The sequence below is a fragment of the Diorhabda sublineata genome, chromosome 1 (genome assembly GCF_026230105.1).
Source record: "Diorhabda sublineata isolate icDioSubl1.1 chromosome 1, icDioSubl1.1, whole genome shotgun sequence".
NCBI lineage: Eukaryota > Metazoa > Arthropoda > Insecta > Coleoptera > Chrysomelidae > Diorhabda > Diorhabda sublineata.
Genome location: NC_079474.1, coordinates 39,629,377 through 39,653,860, shown reverse-complemented (window position 1 = coordinate 39,653,860; position 24,484 = coordinate 39,629,377). Strand labels below are relative to the sequence as shown.

The 24,484-nt window shown below is 32.4% G+C and overlaps 1 protein-coding gene across 1 annotated transcript in view; it reads right to left on the bottom strand.

The window, feature by feature from the left end:
* The window catches only part of LOC130451640 (potassium voltage-gated channel subfamily H member 6), a 280,003-nt gene that overhangs the window by 46,861 nt on the left and 208,658 nt on the right, over positions 1 to 24,484 (bottom strand). Inside the window, exons 11-12 of the mRNA XM_056791206.1 lie at positions 21,959 to 22,140; positions 8,928 to 8,948 (exon numbers count right to left, since the gene is read on the bottom strand). Of these exons, the coding sequence (XP_056647184.1) occupies positions 8,928 to 8,948; positions 21,959 to 22,140 (203 nt within the window). The remainder of the gene's footprint in view (positions 1 to 8,927; positions 8,949 to 21,958; positions 22,141 to 24,484) is intronic.

The window sequence follows — 24,484 nt, the reverse complement described above, 5'->3', positions numbered from 1 at the left end:
TGGGGCAACCCCGTGCCATATTGTTTTAAACCGGGCAAATTTTTTTATATTCTTTATTGAAATACAAAAAAAGGTCCTATGACTTTTCACGGTTCGAAAAATTTGGGTACTTTTGACCCATGAAAAATATATTTAATAGAAATAATATTTTTTTTCAATCTTAATAAATGGTTGATGAAATTCCTAATATTGATTTAAACAAATTTCATTGTTTAGACCTGTTTTTTGATTGTTAATTTCGCGCGTTTTCAGGTGTACGTCGTTTACCTTTTATGCTTCTTCTTCTCATGTCGTCTTATCATTGAAGGTTGGCGATCACTTTTTTAAATCCGTCTCTGTCCCTCGCAACATGAATCAATTCTACGACGCTGACATTTGTCCAACAATTAAAAAGCAATAAGTATAAGCAATGACTTTTTTTTAATATTTATTAGAAATATTATTAACTATAATATAAAGAATTCAGAAAAGGAATTTTATTACTATTTTATTTTTTTTTAATATATTTTTCATGGATCAAAAGTACCCAAATTCGAGATATTTCCAACTTTTAAAAATTCATATCTTTGAAAATATCAACTTAATCGTGAAAAGTCATAGAAGCTTTCTTATTTGTATTTGAATAGAAAATATAAAAGAAATTTTCCAGTTGAAAAATAACAATTTCTTGCAATGGTTTAATCAAATTTGGTTTAAACCATATGGTACGGGTTACCCCATGGCAACAGGCATTCATATCATCAATTTGAAAAGGATTTCTCCTGAACAATTAGTATTTAAGCAGTAGTGAAAAAGTATAGACTGGCTTAAGATACTCTCTAAACTTTTGTATTATAGACCCTTCGACATTAATAATAAAAATTTTTTGTGGTATACAATATAATTATTAATAAACGTGTCGTGGTACATATTATCCGATGTTTTTTATCCGACGGTATTTAGCGTGTCATAACTTTTGTAATTAATTAATTTTAATCTGTATTAGAGGCGCAGAGGTGTTTATTTTCAGCCGAATTAAATTTATTCATGCAAAATGTTCCTAAAAATAATTTCTAAATTTGTAATAACATGTTTCGTTGAAATTTGGAGAATAATCTTTTGAACATAATTATGTTAAGGCCTCGAAAGTAATCCATCAGTGAAAAGCTTACTGCAAGGTAATAATTAGAAAATATCAAATCCGAAAGAAAAAAACAGAGAATTAACAGAAATGTCGTAGGTTTCGATAAATGAAGATGTAGGGTAACACCGAGTAAGATGGTGAATCGGGTTAGATGGTGAACAGTTTTAATCGTTGCAAATAAATATCGCGCAGTTTGTCATAGATTGGTTGGCTTGCAACAGTAATGTTACTTCTACGTAAATACAACCAGTTTTTTGGTTGATAAGTATGTAAATTGAGAAATTATTAATCAATACCCTAGAAATTCTTATAATATATAATATCCAGTAAAAATAAACAAAAATAAATCATAACTTAGTCAAAATTCGCACAGAGCTGAACATTGGTCGAAACGTTGAATACATTATTATAAATGGAATGTCCAAAATCCCCTTCGATTCTACTTCTGCAAAAAATTTTATTGAAAACTGTATTATTGTGAAAATAGCTTAGACAAAACTTGTATATCATATAATCACTTTTTCTATTACGACTCACCATTCGTGAGATATCGCGGTTTTAATCATTAGAAAATTCATAAAATACATAATTCGCACTAAAATGCGTACACGTCATCGAACGTTCAATATAAATGAAACTAAGAAACTATTGGTTTGTGTTACTTAAACCATAAAACTTGAAAATTGAATGAGTAATTTAGAAATAAGACTATACTGTCAGTTCCTAATTTCCTAGTTTAAATTCAACTGTCATTTTTACATGCAATTTTTAAAAGAGGTAAAATATTAGTATTTAAATTGTTCGATAAACTTAATGATTTAATTGATTGCGCAGAAGTATTTACAAAGATTGACTCTTCTCCACACGACATCATTACAAATGGAATTCGTTTTCTTCTTGCAACTCCAAAAAAATTATTCCATAGACAAATATAGATATTTGAGATTTGTGAAATCTGCATGGAACAATAAAACAGTACAGTTGTCTTGTCTGCCTCCAACATCTGCTTCTGCTTTTCAACATTCATTTGTACACTTGATGATACACACGAGTGTATCATCAAGTTCAAGTGTGGCTACGCAATGAGCTATGAGCTAAATGCAAAAGGATGGGGTTGGAAATTAACAAATAATTATTTGGAACCAATTCAAACTTTTCTCCCGCATGCTCCAGAAAAAATGCTTAATACTATTTTTTGTAAATACAAGACGAATTGTACTAACAAGAGTGGCTGTTAAAAAGTAGGATTATTTTGTCCACCAATATGCATCAATTGTCGGGGTCACACTTGCTACAATATCGAAACAAATACAACAGATGAAGATATTTATGATATTAATGAAGAAACAATTGAAGCATCCTTAAAACAGCGAACAGAAATTGTGCAAGAAGAAGAAAATGAAGTCTAAGAAATAATTGTCGAAGTAGAATTAGACAATTATCTAATATAATAACATGAAGAAGAAAACAACCTATTCCACTTTGATCTTTAGCAATATTACCATTCTTTCAATCAATAGGATATGATCTGATCAAACTTTCTTTATTACAATAGATCGGGGAGGATATCTACTGGGGAAGCCACGTTAAAAAAATGCCTAAAGCACATTACCTCATTGGTGGTGCGGAAGTATGTGCATATTATGTAAAATATAAATTTTCTAGTGATTAAAATCGCGATATCTCATTAATGGTCGAATGAATCGTAAGAGAAAAGTGACTGGACAATTTTTGTAGATAATTATATGATCTACAACTTTCGTATAATCTATTTTCACGATAATACCGTTTTCGAGAAAAAAGGAAAAACCTTAGTTTTGTACTTGTAGAAGGGGATTTTTGACATTTCATTTATAATGATGTATTCTACGTCTCTGCCAATTTTCAGCAAATCAGGACACATGGTAAATATGCATGCGGTATAAATAGTGAACATTTGTTGTTTTCTTTATGATGTAAGAGGAGATCAACTCGATGTAGTTGAACCAAAGGATGAATACTAAGTGCGGTAAGAGCAATGATTATAGACACAAAAGATTGCTCAGTTCTCCAAATCATTTACAAGATCAAATCGAATGTTACGTCACCATAAGTGCTCTGCAGAGAGTGCGCCCATGTCTTATGCCTTATATCGTAATTCTTGAGATTTTAGAGCTATTTTGTTTATGCAAATTGAATCTAACTATAAGTATATTTATTATTTTAGTTATATAAATAAATATATTGTCATTATGAGCTTGAAGTTGGAATCGAGGTTTAAATGTGTTTCCAACAACTTCAAACCAAGAAATTATTTTTATAAATGAAATGGAGACATGGAGTAATTGGTTGTTAAGTATTTATTAAAAAACATATTAAAATTCATAATTAGAATAACCAGCAATATTTTAAATGCTTACATGTGAAAGAATTTAAACCTAAAAATACCAATAATAATAACAAGCATTCGTATTGTTAGTACTTACATACGAGTACTAATATAAAATTGTAGAATATTTTAAGAATCCATTCTTCATTTAAAAATTTTTTCAAGTTCTTTGATTTACTCTCTTCACGATTATCACTGCTTTTTCTTTTCAGATTCCCATTTTTTTGAGCTTGATGGTTGTGGAAGTTTATTCTTATGCTTATTCTGTTGTAATAATCTAACATTATTTTAAGTGGGATGACTTCTTTTTTTTCCTTTAATTTTAGTGGACAATTTGTCGACATCTCCGGTATCAAATATAAATGAATTCAGTTTTGCTTAACAAACTTACTTGTCGAAATAAATTAAATTTTTACACTCAATTAACAGTCTAAAACACTCAGGATTATACGCCAACTGAATATCAACAAATAATTCAGCACCGATTGTGACGTCAGATCACTTTTCAACGATCTTCTATCCCTACACAAGCTAGTTAAATAACTGAAGCTATGCCAGTATTTAAACACAGATCGGGAGCAAGAAGATAGTCTACAATATTTTAACTTATTGCAAGAAGTTTTTGTGTCGAAAATTTTGCGACAACTGGACTGCAATTAAACAACAAACTTGGGCATATAATAACTATGAAAGGTAGCAAAACTCTATTTAATATTACATCAGTGGATAAGACTATCGAAATTTTTAGCATTGGCTAAAATAGTGGTAAATGTAATCCATGAACTACAGATGAAACTGATGAGGAGACCCCAAAAGCAATGTTGGATAACATTTTCCCTATGCTAGCTGTTATCTAGTTAGAAAATGTTAGAAATAAATTTATAGTCTTATTAAAATCTGAGGTGGATATTGAGTAGTTGAAGAAAAAGTTGAAAGAGTAAAATAGACAACAGAGAGAACAACACTAAAAACAAATCCAAAGCAAAACGAAACCAAAACTAAACTTAAACGAAGAAGGATATTCAGTATAAAATACTGGGTGAAAGAGAGTGCGAAGGAAGAGACCTGACAATTGAGCCAATGGATTTTTATCATACATGTCAATACGACATACTACAAGTTGTTTTTGTTCCAAGTTTCGCCTGCATCAAAGTCTCCCCGTCATCTTATCTACCAGATACGGTACCAAATGACTGCTGGCTTTGGCATGGGATTCAACGTTGGATTAAGTTGCTAGCTGAAGGCCGTACTTTGGAGTACATCAATTTAAATTTTACGTTATCTTATTCGTTTTGTTCCAAGTTGAATAATTCAACGACTTTTATAGTCATACCTTCTATATAAATTGAGCATTAACCAATAACAGTCGATTTGGAAAATATTATTAATAGAGCTGTAATATAATTAGTATTGTAAATAGAATAATACAATTTTCATCAAGAGGAAATGTCGAAAAGAAAATAGTACTGTTTTTTCAACTTGGCAGTTTGAGAAAATTCTTTATTGCTAATAAAAACACTAGTTCCTCTATTGATTTTCATTCAGCTCTTTCCACTTTTTCACCGCGTGGCATGATCTCATGGGAATCTCACAATGGGAAACACACGCCTTGGTAGTGTGTGAATGAGTTTCTTTATAGTCTTGAAGTAGAAATTCCATTTATTTTGGAATCCTTTTGTTGTCTAGAAATCTAACAGCTGGAAACTTTCCGAACATTCTTATTCAAAAATTTGTAATAAATATTTATCCATTGTGTATCGACCAAAGGTAACAAATTGATTACATCGATAGTACTTTGCAAATTGTCTCACTTTGCAGTATAAAAAAATTAGTTTTCTATAAAATCAGTTATTGCAGAGAGGATAGTGTCTGTAGTTGTCGGTGTTGGTTGTAGGTAGATTCTAAGTTTGAAATTTTTTGTTCTAATTCACTCAGATCATGTTTTATTTCTGTATTGCATGCTGCTACATAAACATAAAAATCATGGTGCGATTCTAATCTTTACTGTCTCAACCTCTCTAAAACCAAAATTTTATCGCATAAAAATATATTGCAGCCTTTTTTATTAAATCCATTGACATCCTTGATTCTGTGAAATTTTTAGGGCTTATTGCCGCTTTATCTGGAAAATTAAGCTCCTCCTGCTTTGCGCTGAGATCAGTTTCCAAAGAACTTAACTTATCCACCTCAATAACAGTCTATTATGCCCTTATTGAGTACGACTCAATTTGGGCGAATCTTCAAACTAGAAAAGAGAGCTGTTAGATATTTACTCGGACTAAACAGCAGGGCTCAATGCAATGCAGGGACTCACCTGCCAATTGAAATCAAATAGATATCATCTTTTCATATGCCTTCATATTTATATTTCAAATTTCAAAACCGAATAGTAAAATTGATTTAGTTGGAACTATTCAACTCGACTGAATGAGATATCTATACGCAGAGGTAAGACGAGTGCTTCGAAGTAAAAGGGGCAGTAGACTAGAGTTACTTAGCCCCATGTGAGATTGAAATAGAAACAAGTCTATAGCAAACTCTATTCACTGAGCTGCTCTACTTTTCCCAATACTCGCCGGAAAACTTTTCACGGTTCGTTCAATAGAAATGCATGAAATATTATATTGAGAACAATAGATGCAAATGAACGTTATTAGTGTTTGATGTATGCTTTAGCAGTTGCTAATGTAATAATTCATAACACCAAATAAGATATAGTTTCGGCATTCCCACCTAAACAATGTTCCTCGACCGAATATTTCCAGCTCGGTAAATGTGAGAAAGTGAGAATCGATTAAATTTCCAGCTCGATTTCCAGATTTGATTTCAATAAATTCCTTCTTACGGATAGAATATCTACTAAAGTTGGATAAGAAAATGATTAACGGTGGGATTGGTCATGTTTGAGATGATTAGTAAGGGTTTAACAAAAGTTATACGAGTATTTGAGTATTTGGAATGAGATATATTGATATCAAATATTTTGTGCTTTTTCTTAATGCAGAAATAAACAGTTTTGCCTACTACTCATTGTTAATCATTATTTCTTATTATTTTTCACACCATTTTTTGCGGTTATCTACACTAATAAAGACATCATGTTCCAAAACGATATCTCAAAATTTCCTTTTATGTCATTACTTGGGATCTGCTCTATGAGGGACCATGCGGATACAACACTTTAAGCATCAGTTTTCTGCTTATTTTTCTTTTGTAGTATCTGATATTTATGGCTTGAATTTGAATAATCTGTTGATTTCTTTAAGAGTTTTTAAAACAGTTTTTGCTTCTCTTTGAATCCGTCTCTCATTATTGTAGTTGTGGAAATCTATCGTACCTATGTTACAAGCTGTTTCAAGTTCTGTAAGTCTCCGTACTGCTTAGAGTTTCTCAGTATGAAACTAAAGTTCCTAAAGGCTCCACTAAAGGAATAATATCTATATGCTCAACAGGGTTTAATTAACCATCAAATATGACAAGATTTTTGATTCTTTCAGATCTTTTAAGGACATTATTAGAAATGCGATGATTGAATTGAATAGGATTGAGTTTCCTAGTGAAAGATAAGGTATCATATTTTGTCAGATTGAAGTAAATGATAATCACCAATTGTTGCTATAGACTTATATAGTTTTATATCATATGCATACATATATTAGAATGTAAGTTTTCTATCATCAGATATGGCCTCATAAATTTGTGATACTATGATATAACCGTTAGAAAGCCTTGGCCAACTCTATCTAGATCTAATCAACTTCTATACGTTAGCTAATTGTGCTGCTAAACACGAAAAGGAGATAATCAATAAAGCCACAAAAGCCCTGATGGTGTGTAGAAGCTTCGCAAGGAGGAAATGGGGTTGTAATCAAAGATCCTACTGTGGATGTACACGGCAATTGTGAGACCAATCATCCCATATGGAGCAGTAGATTGAGGTACTAGAGCTAGTCTGAATACCACGAGGAACAACCTATTAAAAGTACAAAGATTGACTTTCATATGTGCAACCGGAGCCATAAAATCACAGCTGAACTAGAAGTGATTCTGAATCTTCCATCTCTCCACATAGTACCGGTGAGATAAAATATCACACAGAATGTTTAGAGACTGAATCACCAACTAAAAACCGTCTCTAAACAATTCCCAAACCTGATGCATCGAAAAAGTTTAGCTTCTACAGAAAACTGGCCTCAATTCTAAATTGTAGAAATGAGTATGATCAAAACACCATACAAGAAATGAGCAGAAATGCCATTGAATGGTGATAGAATGGTGATAGACAGATATAAAGCAGTAGGCGACAGAACTGGAATAGGGTTGTACAGGACCAGAACTAAATACTCTGAAAGCCTGGGCAACATATCAAGCATTTTTAAAGCAGACATTTATGCAATTAAAAATATGTCTAGTCCATATTACAGAGGAACTATCGCAAATAGAAGATGATCATCCTGTCAGATTTTGTTGCACAGGAGACGAAATCTCAATCTACATTCTCTCGACGTGTGAGGGAATACTGAGCACTATATCTAGAAGCGTATGGAATAGAAAACAGAAATCACCATATTTTAACGAGAAATTGAATAATTAATCCAATGGTATTGCCAGAACTGACGCACTGTCTCGTAGTAGACATGCACAACTAGATGAAAAATTTTAATTTTTAGAGTCTAGTTAAAACTTCAGATTCTGTAAAAGAAGGTTAACACGTATTTGTATTAGAATTAAATTTGTCAAGAGGTTCGCTTTTATAGAATATGTAAGTCGGTTGGTAATTTTCTTATTGGTTTCCAGATAGGACCAAAACTTCTTAGAATCAACTGCTAGCTGTTGTCCTACGTTTCCCATCTAGTTATAATGACTTCGACGTAAATCTTTTTTAATTTTGGCTCTCACATTACTAATTTTAATTTAGTCATCATTATTGGTATTCTTAAATTTTGATATGATATTTATTATAAAATATCAGGAGCTAGTAATTGATTCATTATTCATTCAGTAAAATCTTTATAAAGTTGGAGGAAGTACGTTGTACCTTGAATTTATTAGTACTGAAAATGACTAATTTGCATCATGACGATGATTTTAAGGGAGGGAAGAAACTTATTTTTATGAGTTAATTTATCAACTATCTACTTACTAAAAATTGATTCCGAATAAATCTAAATCCAGAGTAGGTTTTTGAGAGTTATCAACTTTGTTTTCAGTATTTGGGACTTATTTAGTGATATAAGAAGTTTATTTATCATTATACATATTATTATTGATATATAATTACTATCATTTACTATATTTATTATTATTATTATTATAAAAATAATTATCATTAATGCATAAATTTGAAAGTGTGAACCATTATTTTATGTATATAATCAACATTAAAAATTACATAGACTTCTATCTGGTTAAAAGCATCAAACTATCATAGACTACCTCGTCTTTATCCAAGCCCAACTATAGAAAAGAATTAAAAGTTCATTTAAAAATCATCTTTCACGAAAAAATCTTGCAAAAGAATCTTTGAATATTGCGGAAATATGACTGGTGTAGTGAAGTTTTTCTGCCAAAAATAATTGACAAAAACTTGTGTGTTTTATAAATCGATAAAAGGAGATAATTCTTAATTTTATAATTAATTTTCAATTTTTAATCAACTTGAAATAAACGTTAATTTGATGTTCGGAATTGAAGGCTCAATAAATTAAATAAGAGCTTGTTATAGAGGTTTTTGTGGTAAAGACTCAATCTACTAGAATTAAGTTCTTGTTAAAACGCTATACGCAATGTACCACTCAACATAATTCGTGGATATTCTTTTGATCAATAAAAATTTTCCTGATCAACGAATTGAATCAGACATTGCGTATATCATGTTAATGCTCACACGTATCAGATAGGCAATTAAAAACGGCTGTTTGCCATATCTCAGGAACGGATTATATTACAGTTTCAGGGGGGGGGGATATAATAAAATTGACCTCGAGAAACACGTGGAAATTGTTTTCAGAATATCAGGTCCACCACTAGAGGGCGTATTTGAAAATATAAAATTGTAAAAGCAAAATTTTTTGAAATGTACCCTAATATAATTCCTCAACTTATTCTGCGCATTTTTTATTTGAAAAGTAAATAAATAATATATGAATTCTGAGCAATTTAATTAGCAATGCTAGAGGGCGTTATATATTTTAGATATTGTGATTTTTCTTATCAAATTTAAATAGAAGTATAAAACATTCTAACAGTGTACTAAATTAACATTCAAATAGCGCAAACTGCATGTCGATATATTTTGTGTGCCCTGAGATATCTTAACAAATTTCTCTTCAATCGTCTGATAGTATAGTTTGCCCACACAGAACTTGAAAATTTATTCTAGATAGAATGTTCTATCTGCAATAATTAAAACTGATTACAATAATCTATTATTAGAGCTAGATGGGGTTATTTAAATGTATACCATGTAACAAATCTAACAATTACAGCTTTGATAACTAATATTGATAAATAGTAATTAGTGGCACCCTAGGTGCTCAACATGTCGCCCATCGGTAAACAGCATTTTCAATTTCTGCCATTGAAATACTTCGTATTGCCGGCCGTATTTATACAATAATATAATCTGTTATAGTGGGTCTATTGGTGTAAACGAGATCTTCAATTCGGCCTCACAAATAAGAATCTTACCAAGTTAGGCTTGGAGATCTGAGTGGTCAAATAAATAAACTTCAAGTTCTATCCTCCTACCAGGGTACATTTGATATAAAAAGTGACGAATAATGTGTCGTGCAACCATTATGCTGTAAAAACATTTATGGCTAAAGGTATGTCTTCTAAAAGACGTGGCAATTCATTGTCCGTCTAGAATCCTTCGCTACACATTTAAAAATTTACAGGATATCCTGTATCCTATTTCTAAAAGACAAACAATGCCCTCTAGTTGCTGATTAAATTTCTAATTTCTATTGCTGGACAAAAGTTTTTCCAAAAAACATCAAGTTTACAAAAATCAGATAGGCATTATTTCATAATAAGGTTCCTAATTTCCCCCACCTCTTATTTGAAGAGATAGATTAAATCTTGCGTACTGAAAAATGCACAGAATTTCTTTGAGAATCTTATTATTGTAAATAAAGTTTCATTTAATTAGGTAAATTTCAAAAAATGTTGCTATTTCAATTTTATATTTTCAAATACGACCTCTAGTGGTAGACCTAAACTTCTGAAAATAATTTCCACGTGTTTTTCGGGGTTGCAATAAAATCTTTTCCTGCGATAAGACCGACAGCCGTTCTAAGGTATCCATCCAGTACATTATTGATTAAATAGTCCATGTGTTACATAATTTTGATTTACTACCTAAAATTCCGAAACAAATAATAATTGAATTGATGACAATTTTTAGGTGTATCGTTTTCAAAACACACATGTTTTGCGTACTTCTTTGTCTTATGATAACATGTCTAACTACTAAAATTTCGTTCTTTCAAAAATTCCTCAAAAATCAAACAACGAATAGACAGTGGAGATCAGAACCAGACTGGAATTATGGCACTCCATATTGTGAACCGTGAACTAGAAATGAATTTTTTACATTATCTGTTTGAGACAAAGGAACAAAAAAAATAATCTTCATAATCAGTTATTAATTATCTAAATCAATTTTATCTTTTCTTGTTTAGTTTAGTTACATGAAGTTTTAAATAGCATAGTACCGGGTTAGTTCCATAAATACAAGTCCTTAGAAAATATTATTTTATTATAAAGTACATAATCTATGAAATATACGTTTAATGTTTGAAGAAGCCACGTTGTTTAGTATTTGGATTTTTTAAATAGTGAATATGGACTGGCATTTACTCTAGGTGTTCTAGTTTTAAACAGTAAAATTATGCGAACATCGCAGTTATCGACCAAACGGTGAAGTTCAAAAGTATGAGTACAAAATGTGTACAGCGTTTGCTCACACTATAGACACTATCGGAAGTGTTTATCGATATTTTAAAACAACAAAGCTAAATTTCTGCAGCTTCTCATGAGCATGATTGAATCATGGGTTCATCACTTCGGACTCGAGACAAAAAATGAATCAGAGCAATGGTGGACAGGTGTATATTGTTTGCCAAGGTAATCCCTTCATCTGCATTCCAAATTCAAATCTGATGTAAACAGTTTCTTCTCAACTGGCTTTCACTAATTGCTTTTACTAGCTTAGAGCGACGTCAGTCATAATGAAAAAAGGCATTTATTGAAAGTGAACATTGGAGAAATTTGTTTGTGGAAAGACAAGGCCTTGAACAGTGGAGAAACATGATTACCAAAGAAAGCTATAAGGCTTCACTCAAATGGAACGGAGAACCTGATCTCCAAGAGAAAATATGCGCACAATCACGGATCATTCGAAAATAAAATGAGCAGGAAAGCTATTTCAATTGGATTCAAAAGGAAACCAAGAGAAGATATTAGTGAAAGGCATTCATGTTGACTGCATTAGAAGAAACATCTATAACAGTCGTTGCAAAATTCTTCCAAGCTAGATTCCTAAAAACATATAAGAAGTGCATGGAGCTATCAACAGCTAAACGCTGTTTACGAATATAGACAAAATTTTTGTTTATTAATAATATAGAAATTTCTCATTTTGCGCAAAGTTCTTACAGTTTCTTGGCTCTAAAATGGCCATTATGATCCATTAGTTTTTTGTTTGCTATCAAGGCAGACTGCTATGAAATATGCTTAAGTTTACTAGAATATAAGATTTATGGAAATTATGGAGTTACTTTTTATCCGTGGCAAATCGTGATTTTGGAAAGGCCATCCACCTAGCAAAAAAATGGATGTGACCGGATATAAAAGTAAGCGGTTGCTGATCCCATCTTCATCAAGCATGGTGTCGAAAGATTCAATCAATCGGATTAAGTTCTAATTCTTCTTTCTTCTTATTTCTTTAATGTAAGCAAAATGCGTGTTTTCCTCGTATCCTTTGCCGTTTAATTATTAGAGAGGTTGTCACTGCATCTCTTGCTGAGGCTTTCAACGATTCGGTGCCCTAAAGGCGACTTGTCTGTAGTTATTTTGACCATTCTTCTTTCATTCGATCTATGTGTTCGTTACATTCCCTCTTTCTTTGCAATATCCATTCGTTTACGTTTACTATTTTCATTTCGGTGGTTTCTAATATTCTCTTTGTGTTCGATGTGTCTGGTCTGGTTTCCGCTGTGTATGTTAATATAGGCCGGATGACAGCCTTGTAGATTCGAGATTTGTTTCGGAAGATTGTATCGCTCAGGAAAGTTAACTCCGCCTGCATGATCGCGGGTGAATTGAGTAGCTCTATTATTTTCTTGCTGGACCCAAGCGCGGAAAAACGAGGAGGGTTCATGGGTCAGGCCAGCTCTCTGCCCAAGGTAAAAAAAAAATAGCAAAAAGCTCACAGAACCGAAAAACAAGGACGGATGAACCTGAACGAATCGTTTCATAGCATAATTTAATCCTATTTACACAACATATTCCTCGATATATGTGTTCCTTGAAAGTTGAATCAAATTAATGTCAAATTGAAGCGCATGTAAAAATACAAAGTTACTTTCGAATAATAAGCTAGTCAAAGAAAAGTCCAAAGCAGATAATTTTGGCGATGAGTTTATCACCACCGACAGTTCGCTAAAATGGGTAGAATCGGCCTCAAAGAAGGTAGCGGGGTCGGTTTTTTAGGATGTATGTGAAATGATTTTCATTGCTTACCTTCAAAAAGGTTTTATTACCGATATTATGAGAACGAAGAGAGACATCAAGCGAAACAATTACATTTGGTTAGATTCATTATTGAATTGAAGTTTAATCTCATGCAATCTATTTGAAAAATTTGGCCCTAGGAATATTTTTTGTTCACAAACAAAGAAAAGTCAAAGGACGTTGAATTTCTTTCGAAGAACATATAAGTGGAAAACTTTCCCTACCCTCTAGGAAAACTCATCTTCAGACTAGTAAGAAGCAAGTTTGTTTCTTTTGTCATTATTTACCAAAAATTTCCTTTCACATATTAAACTTTTCAGATTATAAGTAAATGAACAAATTTTTATTTTAAATGAATAATGGAACGTATTTATAACGGCTATTAAGAATTTTTTTCTGCTTAATTGTACAGCAAACAACTTTTTTGTTGAATTTCATTAATTGAAATTGTTTCGTTGTAGAAAGTCGTTTATAAACATTTTAAGTTATTTGCAGTTGTTTTAAATTAATTGTAGTAGGACCTTTTTTCTTCTCGTTTGTTTTCTTGTGTTTTAAAAGTAGCTTTGAACAATGTTCTGGTTTAAAACTAATTTGCAAGTCATTTGAGGTGGTTTACCGACAAAAAATAATTGTATATATTTCATTTGACATAATAGTAATAATTTTTATGGTTCGAGAAGTGATGGAAAATATATTTTATTAGAAACACAGTTGAAAAGGCGGCATCATATTTAGATTTCTTCACAGTGTCATTGGCTATTGATACACCCATTGTAACGATAAATCTGTAAACATTTCCAAAAGGCTTTTTTGGAATAGCTTCCATTCACTTTTTCTCAGTTTTTCCAATGTAAGGAAAGGAGTCAATCTTTATTAGCACATTTGCTATTTTCAAGAAGAATATCAGAAGTAGCATGGTAATTGCTTGTTGCAAATAAGTTTATCCACTTGCTGTACATGTTATATCTGTTGTTTCTGAGGCCCAAAGTGTATTATTTCCACTTTTCAATCTCTCAAGCCGTTTAAACGTTTTTTAATTCCATTCACGATAAACAATGCAAACAGGATTCCGCCATATCTAGTAGTACCCTGACAAGTCAAAACAAGTTCAAACTTATCATTGATTATCTCAACACATGTGAGTTTGAGACACACTAGTGGAAATAGATGCAGTGTAAGTAGATAATGATGAAAAAGACATTTGTTGTATTTCTTTATCACCCTTCGTATATTTAGCTGTTGTCAAATTACGACAACCAGATATGGTAAAACTTCTCAAATGCTTGAGAATCATTAAAGCTGCTGGCCCAGATGAAATAGCACCAATCGTATTGAAGAATTGCGTTGCTATACCAACAAGTACCTTATTCAAACTATTTTCTCTATCACATAAAAAAAGGTCATTTCCCTGTATATTTGAAAATTGCTCGGGCTCAACTCATACCAAAAAAAGGAAAAAAACGGTACCCAATAACTACCGTCCGACTGCTTTAGTTCCAGCCATTGCGAAGGTCATGGAGAAAGTAGTCGTACTGCTTGTTGTCCTCACTTATCGACTGACTTGGTAACTTTCTCAAATACCGATCCCTCCAGGTCAATACCGATGGACAGACCTCAGAAATGTTTGAGATCAACGCTGGTATTCCCCAGGGATGCATCTTGTCACCTACTCTCTTTCACCTGCAAACCCGATCTAAAGCTTCGCCGACGATAGCACACTGGTGTCGTCGTTAAAATCAACCACTCAAATGAACTGGGCGAACACACCAATCCGTAGGCAAAAACAGATCACCAACTAACCACCACTAATATCGACCTTGAAAATATTCTGAAGTGGGGTGCAAGGAATCTGATTGAGTATAATGCCAAAGTCTCGTGGCCGATTTAGCCAAGGCAGCTTCATAATTGGAATTCTTTACAAGTCCTAGATTCGTCTGTATTTGGAATATTGTTCGCACATTTTGAGCTCGGTTCGCAAGCATATCATGAAGATGCTCGACTCAATAGAGAAGAGGGCATTTAGATTTATAGGCGATCCAGAGTTGACCAGAAACTTGGACAGCTTAGTGTATAGAAGAAAGATCACTAACCACTCTGTTTGATACAATACTACCACGGTAGATGCTCTGCCGAGCTAGTCGACATAATCCCACCTAGAGTAGTATTTGCAAAACCTTCTCCACAGGTAGACGAAGTTCATTAACAACGAGTTAGTAAACGTTAATTTATGGAGATTCATTTCTTTGTAGAAGTGCAAACCTGCGTCTTTCCTGAACTACAACCTATATAAGTTCAAGATGAATATCAACAGGCATCTCCACACGAGAGACTACTCGAACTACTCGATTGTAATAGTGTTTACCCTCTTATATTTGTTTTTTTAGAATAAAGAACTACAACACTGCAGTTTGCTTGCCAATGAATGAGATCTTTTCTAATTTCAAAAGATTTTCTCAACAACATTCTCCAAGATATTACATCAAGAAAAGAAACTAAATGAAAACATAATTTGGTCTTGTATTATTAAAACTCAAATATTTGTATTATTATCCTATCACATCCCCGGGGTAATTCAAAAATCAAGCTACGTTAACTCTACTATTGGATTCCAAACCATCGGATAGATTCAAACAGAAAAATAATTATGTGTTTTATTACTCTTTTTCAATTGCAGTCATACTCCCGTTACCTGCGGGACCCTGAATGTTCGTTCGAAATAACAACAAACCCTTGAAATTAAATAAACAGTTAAATTAGATCAGAATTGCGTTCTAATGAGATATTTTCTTCACAACGAAACGGAAAATGAATATTTTTGTGAGGAAATTAACAATAATAAAACAAAAGTTCAATGCTACTCGCCAAAATGTTCATTGATTCAATTTAGTGAATTAAATTCTATTTAAAATATAAAAAAATTCCAAACATTTTTGTTGGCAAATAATAAAGCAATTTAATTTCAAATAAATTATCATTACATTTTCTTGGTGTGATCAAATTCTATGTATTAAGTATTTTTTGATTTTATTCTTGCTGTTTTTGAGTTCAGATGATTGCGAAAACTGGTGGTTCAGCTATCGTTATTATAAAGATATGGGGTGTATTCGATGAGGTTGAGTATTTAAAGGAATTATCAGTTTCTTTGAATAATTATTACAGCTGCTTTTTCATAGATGACGGGATCATGTTGGAAGTACCTCAAGTTGAACTCTGAAGCTGCTACAAGCATGATTATACATCTATAATGTACTATATAGAATATTCATTTCGAATTTCACTTGACTATATTTGTAATTTGGGTTGTATAGAAATTCGAATTTGAATTAGCTATAATAATAAAATTATGCAGTTGCTTTCAACTTAAATATAATATACTGTAAATAGTTCCATATAAAACATTGTTCTCCAACACGTACAAAAAAGATTAATTTTTTGAAGACTCCTTATTAGCAAAGAGGTATATTTGCTAAACGACAATGAAGTTTATGCGAAACTAGGAGAGTCACGGATTTTGAAACAGATAAAAGGGAAATGAAGTGTGTGAGGTGTAAACAAAGGTTATTTTATTAAAAATCGACAAGAATTCAGATTCGTTCGATTTAACAGCACAGCCAATTCGTCACGTTTTATCTATAGTCGGTACAGGCCTTTGAAGTTTCTTTCGTTTCCACTGCATGCTTCGAATAATTATATAATGTATTCATTTTATGTAAAGTGCTCTACCTTTTGGTCCTGAGATAAAAGATGTGATAATTCTGATAGTCATGCAGTTATTGATAAGGAATATTGCCTAAATAGATCAGAGGAAAAGAGTTTTATTAAGGAACGTGAATTCTACTATAAAGAAAGTCTACAATTATGTATTGATGAAAAATAAAATAATAAAACTTAGATTGATAATGAAAAAGCTTTCAGAGGATATAATGATAGATTAAAGCAGAATACATAATGAGCAAATTATAAATTATAATGCAAGAGGCAATGTTTCTTGATCAAAAGAATGCTCAGATGAAGTTCAGCTGATTGTTTCATGCAAGATCTCGCACTTGCATCATTATCAGTTCGGTGCCATTTTCATTTAATTATTTCATTCCAAGGATATCTCAGTTAACTTATGTTTTATTTTCTTCTGGAGTTTTTCAAATGATTCTTCATCCATTCTCAAATAATTTTTGTATGTTTTCAAGTCTAATTCTGTAACTAAACTCATGTTTCCCCTTGTTCTATCTAGCTATGGCCTGGCCCACCATCGCATGTTCTTTTCTGTCCATCAGATTCCAAAAGTAAGGAAGCAGTAGATATAATTACTTCCAGTGATGCACTGACTACTTGTTTCTAATCCTACTGAGTTTTGTTAGTTTCATTTTTAAATTTTAAACCGATAACACAATATTAAATGACATTTAAGGTTAGGAAATTGTTTACTTTTGCTTATGAAATTTGGATTAGTGATAATTATGATGAAATGGCAAGAGACTTGCATAATGTCAAATTAAGACCGCTTGACATAATGCAATATAACGTGCAAGAAATTGCATGCAAGTCTCTGTAAACAGTAAAAGTAAACAAATTCCTAACCTTAAATTTTATCTAATATTTTGTAGGTACCTAGTTTAACAATGAAAACAAAGCAAAGTTTTACGAAAGTCAGCCGAAAGGCCAAAAGTAACTAGATTGCAACTTGTCAATGTCATGATCTTGCATGAAACAATCAACTGAACTTCATCTGCGCATGGTTTTGATCAAGAAATATTGCATCTTGTCAAGCGGCCTTAAATCAGGAGTCGGGAAACCTAAATAATATAAAAAAAAGTTAATGTGAGCTATGACTTTACGAGAAATGAATGATAGTTTGGAAGAGAAGATAAAATAAATAAAATGAAATTAAACATACACTAGAATACGAGAAGAAGCAGGTATAGAGAGTAAAAAAAACAAAAAAGACATACTTATGTATCATTCCATTAAATGATCTCGAATATATTTTAAGCGAACTATGGAAATAGGCGTGAAGATAATTTAATACAGAAAAGGATGTTATCTAAATAGATAGAGAAAGAAAATTTTCATGAGCCACCAAAAATAAACCTAATGAAGATCAATAATTTTTGAAATCCATTAGAATGCGTTTATGGGACTAGTTTAGTCAGTTGCAGCGGTCAAGTGTTTAAAATCTTGCGCCTGACTATGGGGATGGTCCACAAGCACAGAATATTTGTCTAGACCTACTAAAATGGGCGACTGCAGTTTATTACTACTAACATCCTAATACCTAATATATAGTAAAAAGGATATTATATGTCCACATTACAGAAGTGAATGATCACCAATATACCTAGAATAAAAAGTAATTGCTCAATTGCCTTCATCAGTGCGTTGATAATAAAAATTATTTTATAAGTCAGAAATATGCATATCTACGATTACCATTCATCCTGGTTTAAGGATACAACGCGTGGCCTTTTTTTTTATTACATACTCGTCTATTCCTAAAACGGATGCGAACTTTCCATTTTTTCAAATAGTACCGAACGTCTTGTGTGATGTTTTTCAAGACGCGCGTTGCTGTCATTTCATAACTTCAAATGACTCAAATCTCATAGCACAAGATCTGGTGAAGAAGATAGATTGTTTCACACTGCGCAATGAGTCATAATTTTAAGACGCAGTTAGTTAGTTTTTTCATTCTTATAAGAAAAAATGCAGCGCCAAAATAAATTTATTGGTAGATTCGAAGGAGGGTTACCATAAGTGTTCAAATTAATGTCAATATTGATTAATGTATTTGTGGCAATTATTCTCAATGGAGAGGTAGGTCCAGTTAACCATGTCAAGCTGTCCACGAAGAGTTTAAAATTCTTCGTTAATTGCAGTTTGGAGTACGGTAAGGGTGCGTGATCTTATTGCAAAAGGGAGTGCCTTGGAAAAGCCCTACAGAAAGAAACCACAGGATTTCAGATCACATGACCGTGCAGGCCACTCAAGGAATTCTGTCCATCCATTCTGTAATTCTCCATAACGCGTAGTGCGGCTAAGCTTTAACTTGCGGATGTTCGCGATTGCTGGATCTTTGTCCATTTGCCAATGTAAATCCACGAGCGTGATAGATAACTTTGGCCCGACACGTGACCCTTAAAAAAATATGGGCCCACGAGACCTTCCGCATGGAGATCTGCCAACAAAGACCTCAGGCAGGTTTAATTCTTCTTCAATGAAGAGATGAGGATTTTGGTCGTTCCAGTACACGCAGTTATGCCGGTTGAACGTAGCGTTCAGATTGAAGGTTGCTTTATCCGACCACAAAATGAAATACTGGAACTACGTATCACCCTGACTGCATCCGAGATACCACTCGTCTACTCGATGAACACATGTTACGATGAGACAGACAGAACTGTCTGAAGCACGAAGATGCTTCGTTTTAATATTTTTCGACAGCGTTGACAGCCTTATGAGCGTGGCCCGATTTATGCTTTTTTTTCTCGAGAGCGTTGCCTCTCTATATTATTTTATACTTTGTAACTCCACTAGCTAGAAAAATGTATATTCAAGTTTTACAACTGTAATTTTCCATGTAACAAAATAATAGCTGCAAATTATTATTCAAATAGCGTTTCTTGTGAATTGTTGAAACATATTTATTATGGAGAAAGATGACAATGATGATAAAGGGAACATGAACAATAATTTTTCCAATATCATCGTAAACAATCAATTATTGTTTATTTTATTTCCAAATTTATCATTCATTAGGTATACAGAATCACTTATTTATAAGAAGTAATGGGCATTTTAGAACTTAATTAATTTCATAATTTAATGGTAAAGTAAGTGATTGTAGTTTTCATATCTATTACTACTTAAATAAACAACTAACTACAATTGCGTGACTTGATAATTCATTTCTAGTTTTTTGCATCAAATAATGTGTTTCGTTGATTTGTTTTTTCCAGTCCGGCCCTGGTGGAAACGAAAGTCAGTAGACTAAACTGAGAGCATTCAAATGTTCCACATCTCAAAAATGCAACATTTAACATCGATTTTTTTTCAATAAGTTTATCAAATTTGGTCAGTCCTGATAGATTTACTACAAATTATAACAATGGCAACAAAAGCTTGAGGCGAACAGCTTAGCGTTTGTCTAATACTACCACCATATTCAATACAAATTAATTCCTCTCTGAAGTTTACTAATTAATTCACACCAATCGTATGAATACAATATATTGACAATTATAGTTACATTTCTGAATGTATTGAACATACATATTGCAAAAATTCTTTCACCCAAATTGAATGGATCAAAATGTTATTGTAGACATTGAATAATACCTGAGTAGCCGTTTAGACACGGCCTGACTTGGGGATTGGGGTAGTTGATAGTTGTTTGAAGAATACCACTTGATTATAAAGTATATAACCTTGTTTCAAGTTTGAACGCAGACCACGTTGTTTAGTATTTGTTTGGAAGTTATTAATAGTTAATTTTTCTAGTAAATACGATAAATGAACTATGATCTACTCAAGATTCAAGTTTCTTTCTTGGAAAAATCGATTATTAGGTAACGCAGGTCGTACGAGCTACCAGGGCGAGCATTTTGGTGGTTTACTAAACTGAAAAAGATCTACGAAGCGCTACTACCATGTCGACTGGAAATGCGATAAGTAGTAGATATAATAGTGGAACTCTATCAAAAACGGCATTAAAAGTGTTTCAATTAAATTTAGCGAAGATTTACGACAAAAAGCAGTAGTTTTGCATATTTTAATAATCACGGATTAAACTTTTATCCATTTTTTAACATACGAGACCAAAAAATCAAAACAATGTAATATGAAGAAAGAATTGACTCCAAAGAGGAAGAAGACTGAGCACTGAAAAGGAAAACATTGTCAACGGCGAGTATTATGCCAAGTTATAACAAAGTTTAAGCGAAAACGGCATTCTAGAAAAATTGTTGTAATTATATTGAAATTTGGATTGTTACTCAGATACACACACTACTCGCCCGATTCCGCCCACATAGATTGTTTTCTATTACTTGTAAAATGGATCAGTGGTCAAATATTATCTGAGAATGATTGTGTTATCCCCAGTTTAAAATTATTTTTATGAACAATGAAGTTTTTCTATATAAAGAATTTCGATCTCATTAAACTCGTTTGGAAAATAGCATATACCTGATATAGCATATAGGGATTAGAGAGAAGATTGTGTTTCCTTTGTAAGGTCGGAAAATATCGAGACCACAGTTTAGGATAAGCGTTTCATATCTCGTGTCAAAGAGATTCTATCGATTTAATTAGACAGACTAATTATAAAAATAAATTCAATAATTGTTAAAATCTTCATTTGGAAGCTTTTTGTATAATGTTGAAATTCATAATCATTTAAGGATAAAACAGTGTAAGTGTGTATTCAATGATTTTTCACAGCTTTTGTCTACAGCAATGATTATTTGTGCGATTAAGCACAACATTAGTTTTACTACTCAGCCCACTACACTCTTATTACCTACACATTCACCTTTTGAAACTGTAATCAATTTAACAGTGGTTTGAAATTACATAAATTAATTTCAAACTTCGATAGTAATCAAATTCGTTTCTATAAAATCAATATTCTCTGTGGTAGAATTTATGACATTGACATTGAGATTCACGAAAAACCAATCAGGACATTCCAAATAAGATATGCAGAGTGTTATACATACTTCATTTGTACTCACTTCATCTGTATTGGAGCCGAAAAATAAGAGGTCGAAAGGAACTGCCGCTACAAGATCTATAAGAAACCATCCTTTCAAATAGTGGAAAGCTATTTTCACTGGATCTGATACAACTTCATCATTTCCCGTTACGTAGGTTGTGCGAAAATTTATTAAAATGTCCACTATAAATGTTACATCAACTGAAACAAAGATAAGTAAATCCAGTATATAGCTACAAATTTTATTTCACATGAAAAATTGGTATTTTTATGACAGGATACAGTATTCAATCCTTGTACATCACGATGTAATGAATTACGTTCTTATATACAGTTTGAATTAATTGAGATGGAAAATTACCAACTTTTTTCTCGGAAACCTTCTTATTAATTATTTACTTTAAATAGATTAAATAATTCATATATTTTATTCAAAATTCAATTAGGTAAATCATTCAAATGTGTTCCATTACTTCTTGACATGATCAAAACTTCGACACCGTCTTTCACATCATTCCACTTGACAAGCTAAGTAACAATGTTGTAAGAGTTGTAGCTTTAGGCTCTGAAAAGATTATTTACTAAACAGAAACCAATGCGTGAAAGTAGGTGATTCGAAAAGCTCGATACTAAAGATAGGTGTTCCACAAGGAATAGTATAAGGTTCAATTATGTTCCTAATTTCACTAGTACAAGTATATGCTAAGCGAAAAATACAGCTATTATTTTCTCTGGTAAAGATTGAGATTAGGAACTCATCGTAGAAACAATTTTGCGACATATAAGTTTATTGCTAATAATACTAAATAATTTACTAAGTTCAAACGTATTAAAATTAAAACTAAATTGAGCAACCTGATAAGTTTGACTTTAGACTACATATCAAAGCATGTCAAACAATAGATTGTAAATTCGAAAGAATAAATAAAGTCTTCATAATAAAATATCTGAGCCTGAATGAGTAGATTTCATGTTCTCAGGGACATTTTCTTACAAAAAATCTACTACTACTTTAAGAAGAGGATTTGACACTTCTTAGTAGCCACATGATATCCGTCCTGAGCGACTCTACATTTAAAGTTCCTCTTGATTCACCATGTAGAGTGGCACATACTTGACATTAACAGCTGTATTCAATGGTTTCATTATTTTGGTTTTCTATGCCTCATTTCTCGTCTTGCTCTCATTTATCGTTTTTCTTATTCATATCGTATCGTTTGTAATTCGATTTATATGCTGGTTCCATTGTTTTTTACTCTGTGGTCGTCTGATGTTTTCGATTCTTTCTCTGTCTAATAGTGTTTTTCCCAAGATCGGGCTGAGAATTTCTATTTCTGTCGCCTCCAAGAGTTCTTTGGTTTTTGATGTTTCTGGTCTTGTTTCTGATGTATAGGTCAATATAGGACTGTTTGTCGCTTTGTAAATTCGTGCCTTTTTTTCTTATCTTAAGTGTTTGTTCCACCATACTACGTTCTAAAGACATCCCGCGTGTCCTCTTACCTCGTCTTCTAGGTCTTCATAATTGATTATGTAAATTCCAAGTTACTTCAGTCTCTTTTGTATTATTTGACTTTCTAGTTCTGTTTTGCATCTAATGGATTCTTTTATCATGCAAATAGGTTTTTCAGTTGAGATAGTCATATTATACTGATTTCCTGTTTGACTAAAGATATTTAATAATCTTTGAAGATCATTTTCATTTTCGGCACATATCATGGTGTCATTGGCATAACACAGAATTTTGATTTATCTGTCATCTATTCCGTAACCTTTGCCTAACCTAACATTTTTTATGATTGCATCTATTATTATGTTGAAGAACATGGGGTTAAGCGATTCTCCTTGTTTGATACCGCTATTAACTGGTTTGGGTTTTGTTTGTTTACCATTAACGCGAGCCTGAACTTGATTGTCTGAGTATATTTTTACGATGATCTGGATTGTATTGATAGGTATGTTTCACATAACATCCTCCACTTCAATATGGTCAAAGGCTTTTGTGAGGTAAATGAAGCATAGGAATTCTGGTTTGCTATATTTTATGGATTTCTCAACTAGTTAGGATAAATACTACATCTTCCTGATCTGAATCTTTGCTTCTCGTTTTCTAGTGTTGTGAGTTAATTTTATTGGTGATAATTTTTGTAACAAGCTTCAATGTTTTATTCAGCAAATTCACGCCCAGTAGTTAGCCGGTTCTTCCTTTTTCTCCTTCTTTTTTAGATATGAGTATAATTGTACTGGTTCGCCATTTGTCTGATATTATACAATGTATCAGTATTTTCGGGTAAGATTTGTAAGTTCTTATGTGAGATTTTGGCCATCGTACATTATGGAATTCATCTTACCCTGGAGATTTTCTTTTTTTAAGGTCATCAGGGCTTGGTCCACTTCTTGAATGATGACTTCCACGTTATTCCTTATATCCGGTATGCTGTTTTTCTTAGTATTACCTTCTTCTTCTAATAACTTTCGTACCATACATACGAATCCAGCAAATCTGTTCCAAGTTTTTGCTTTTCTTTCTTCGTTTTAGTTTGCTATT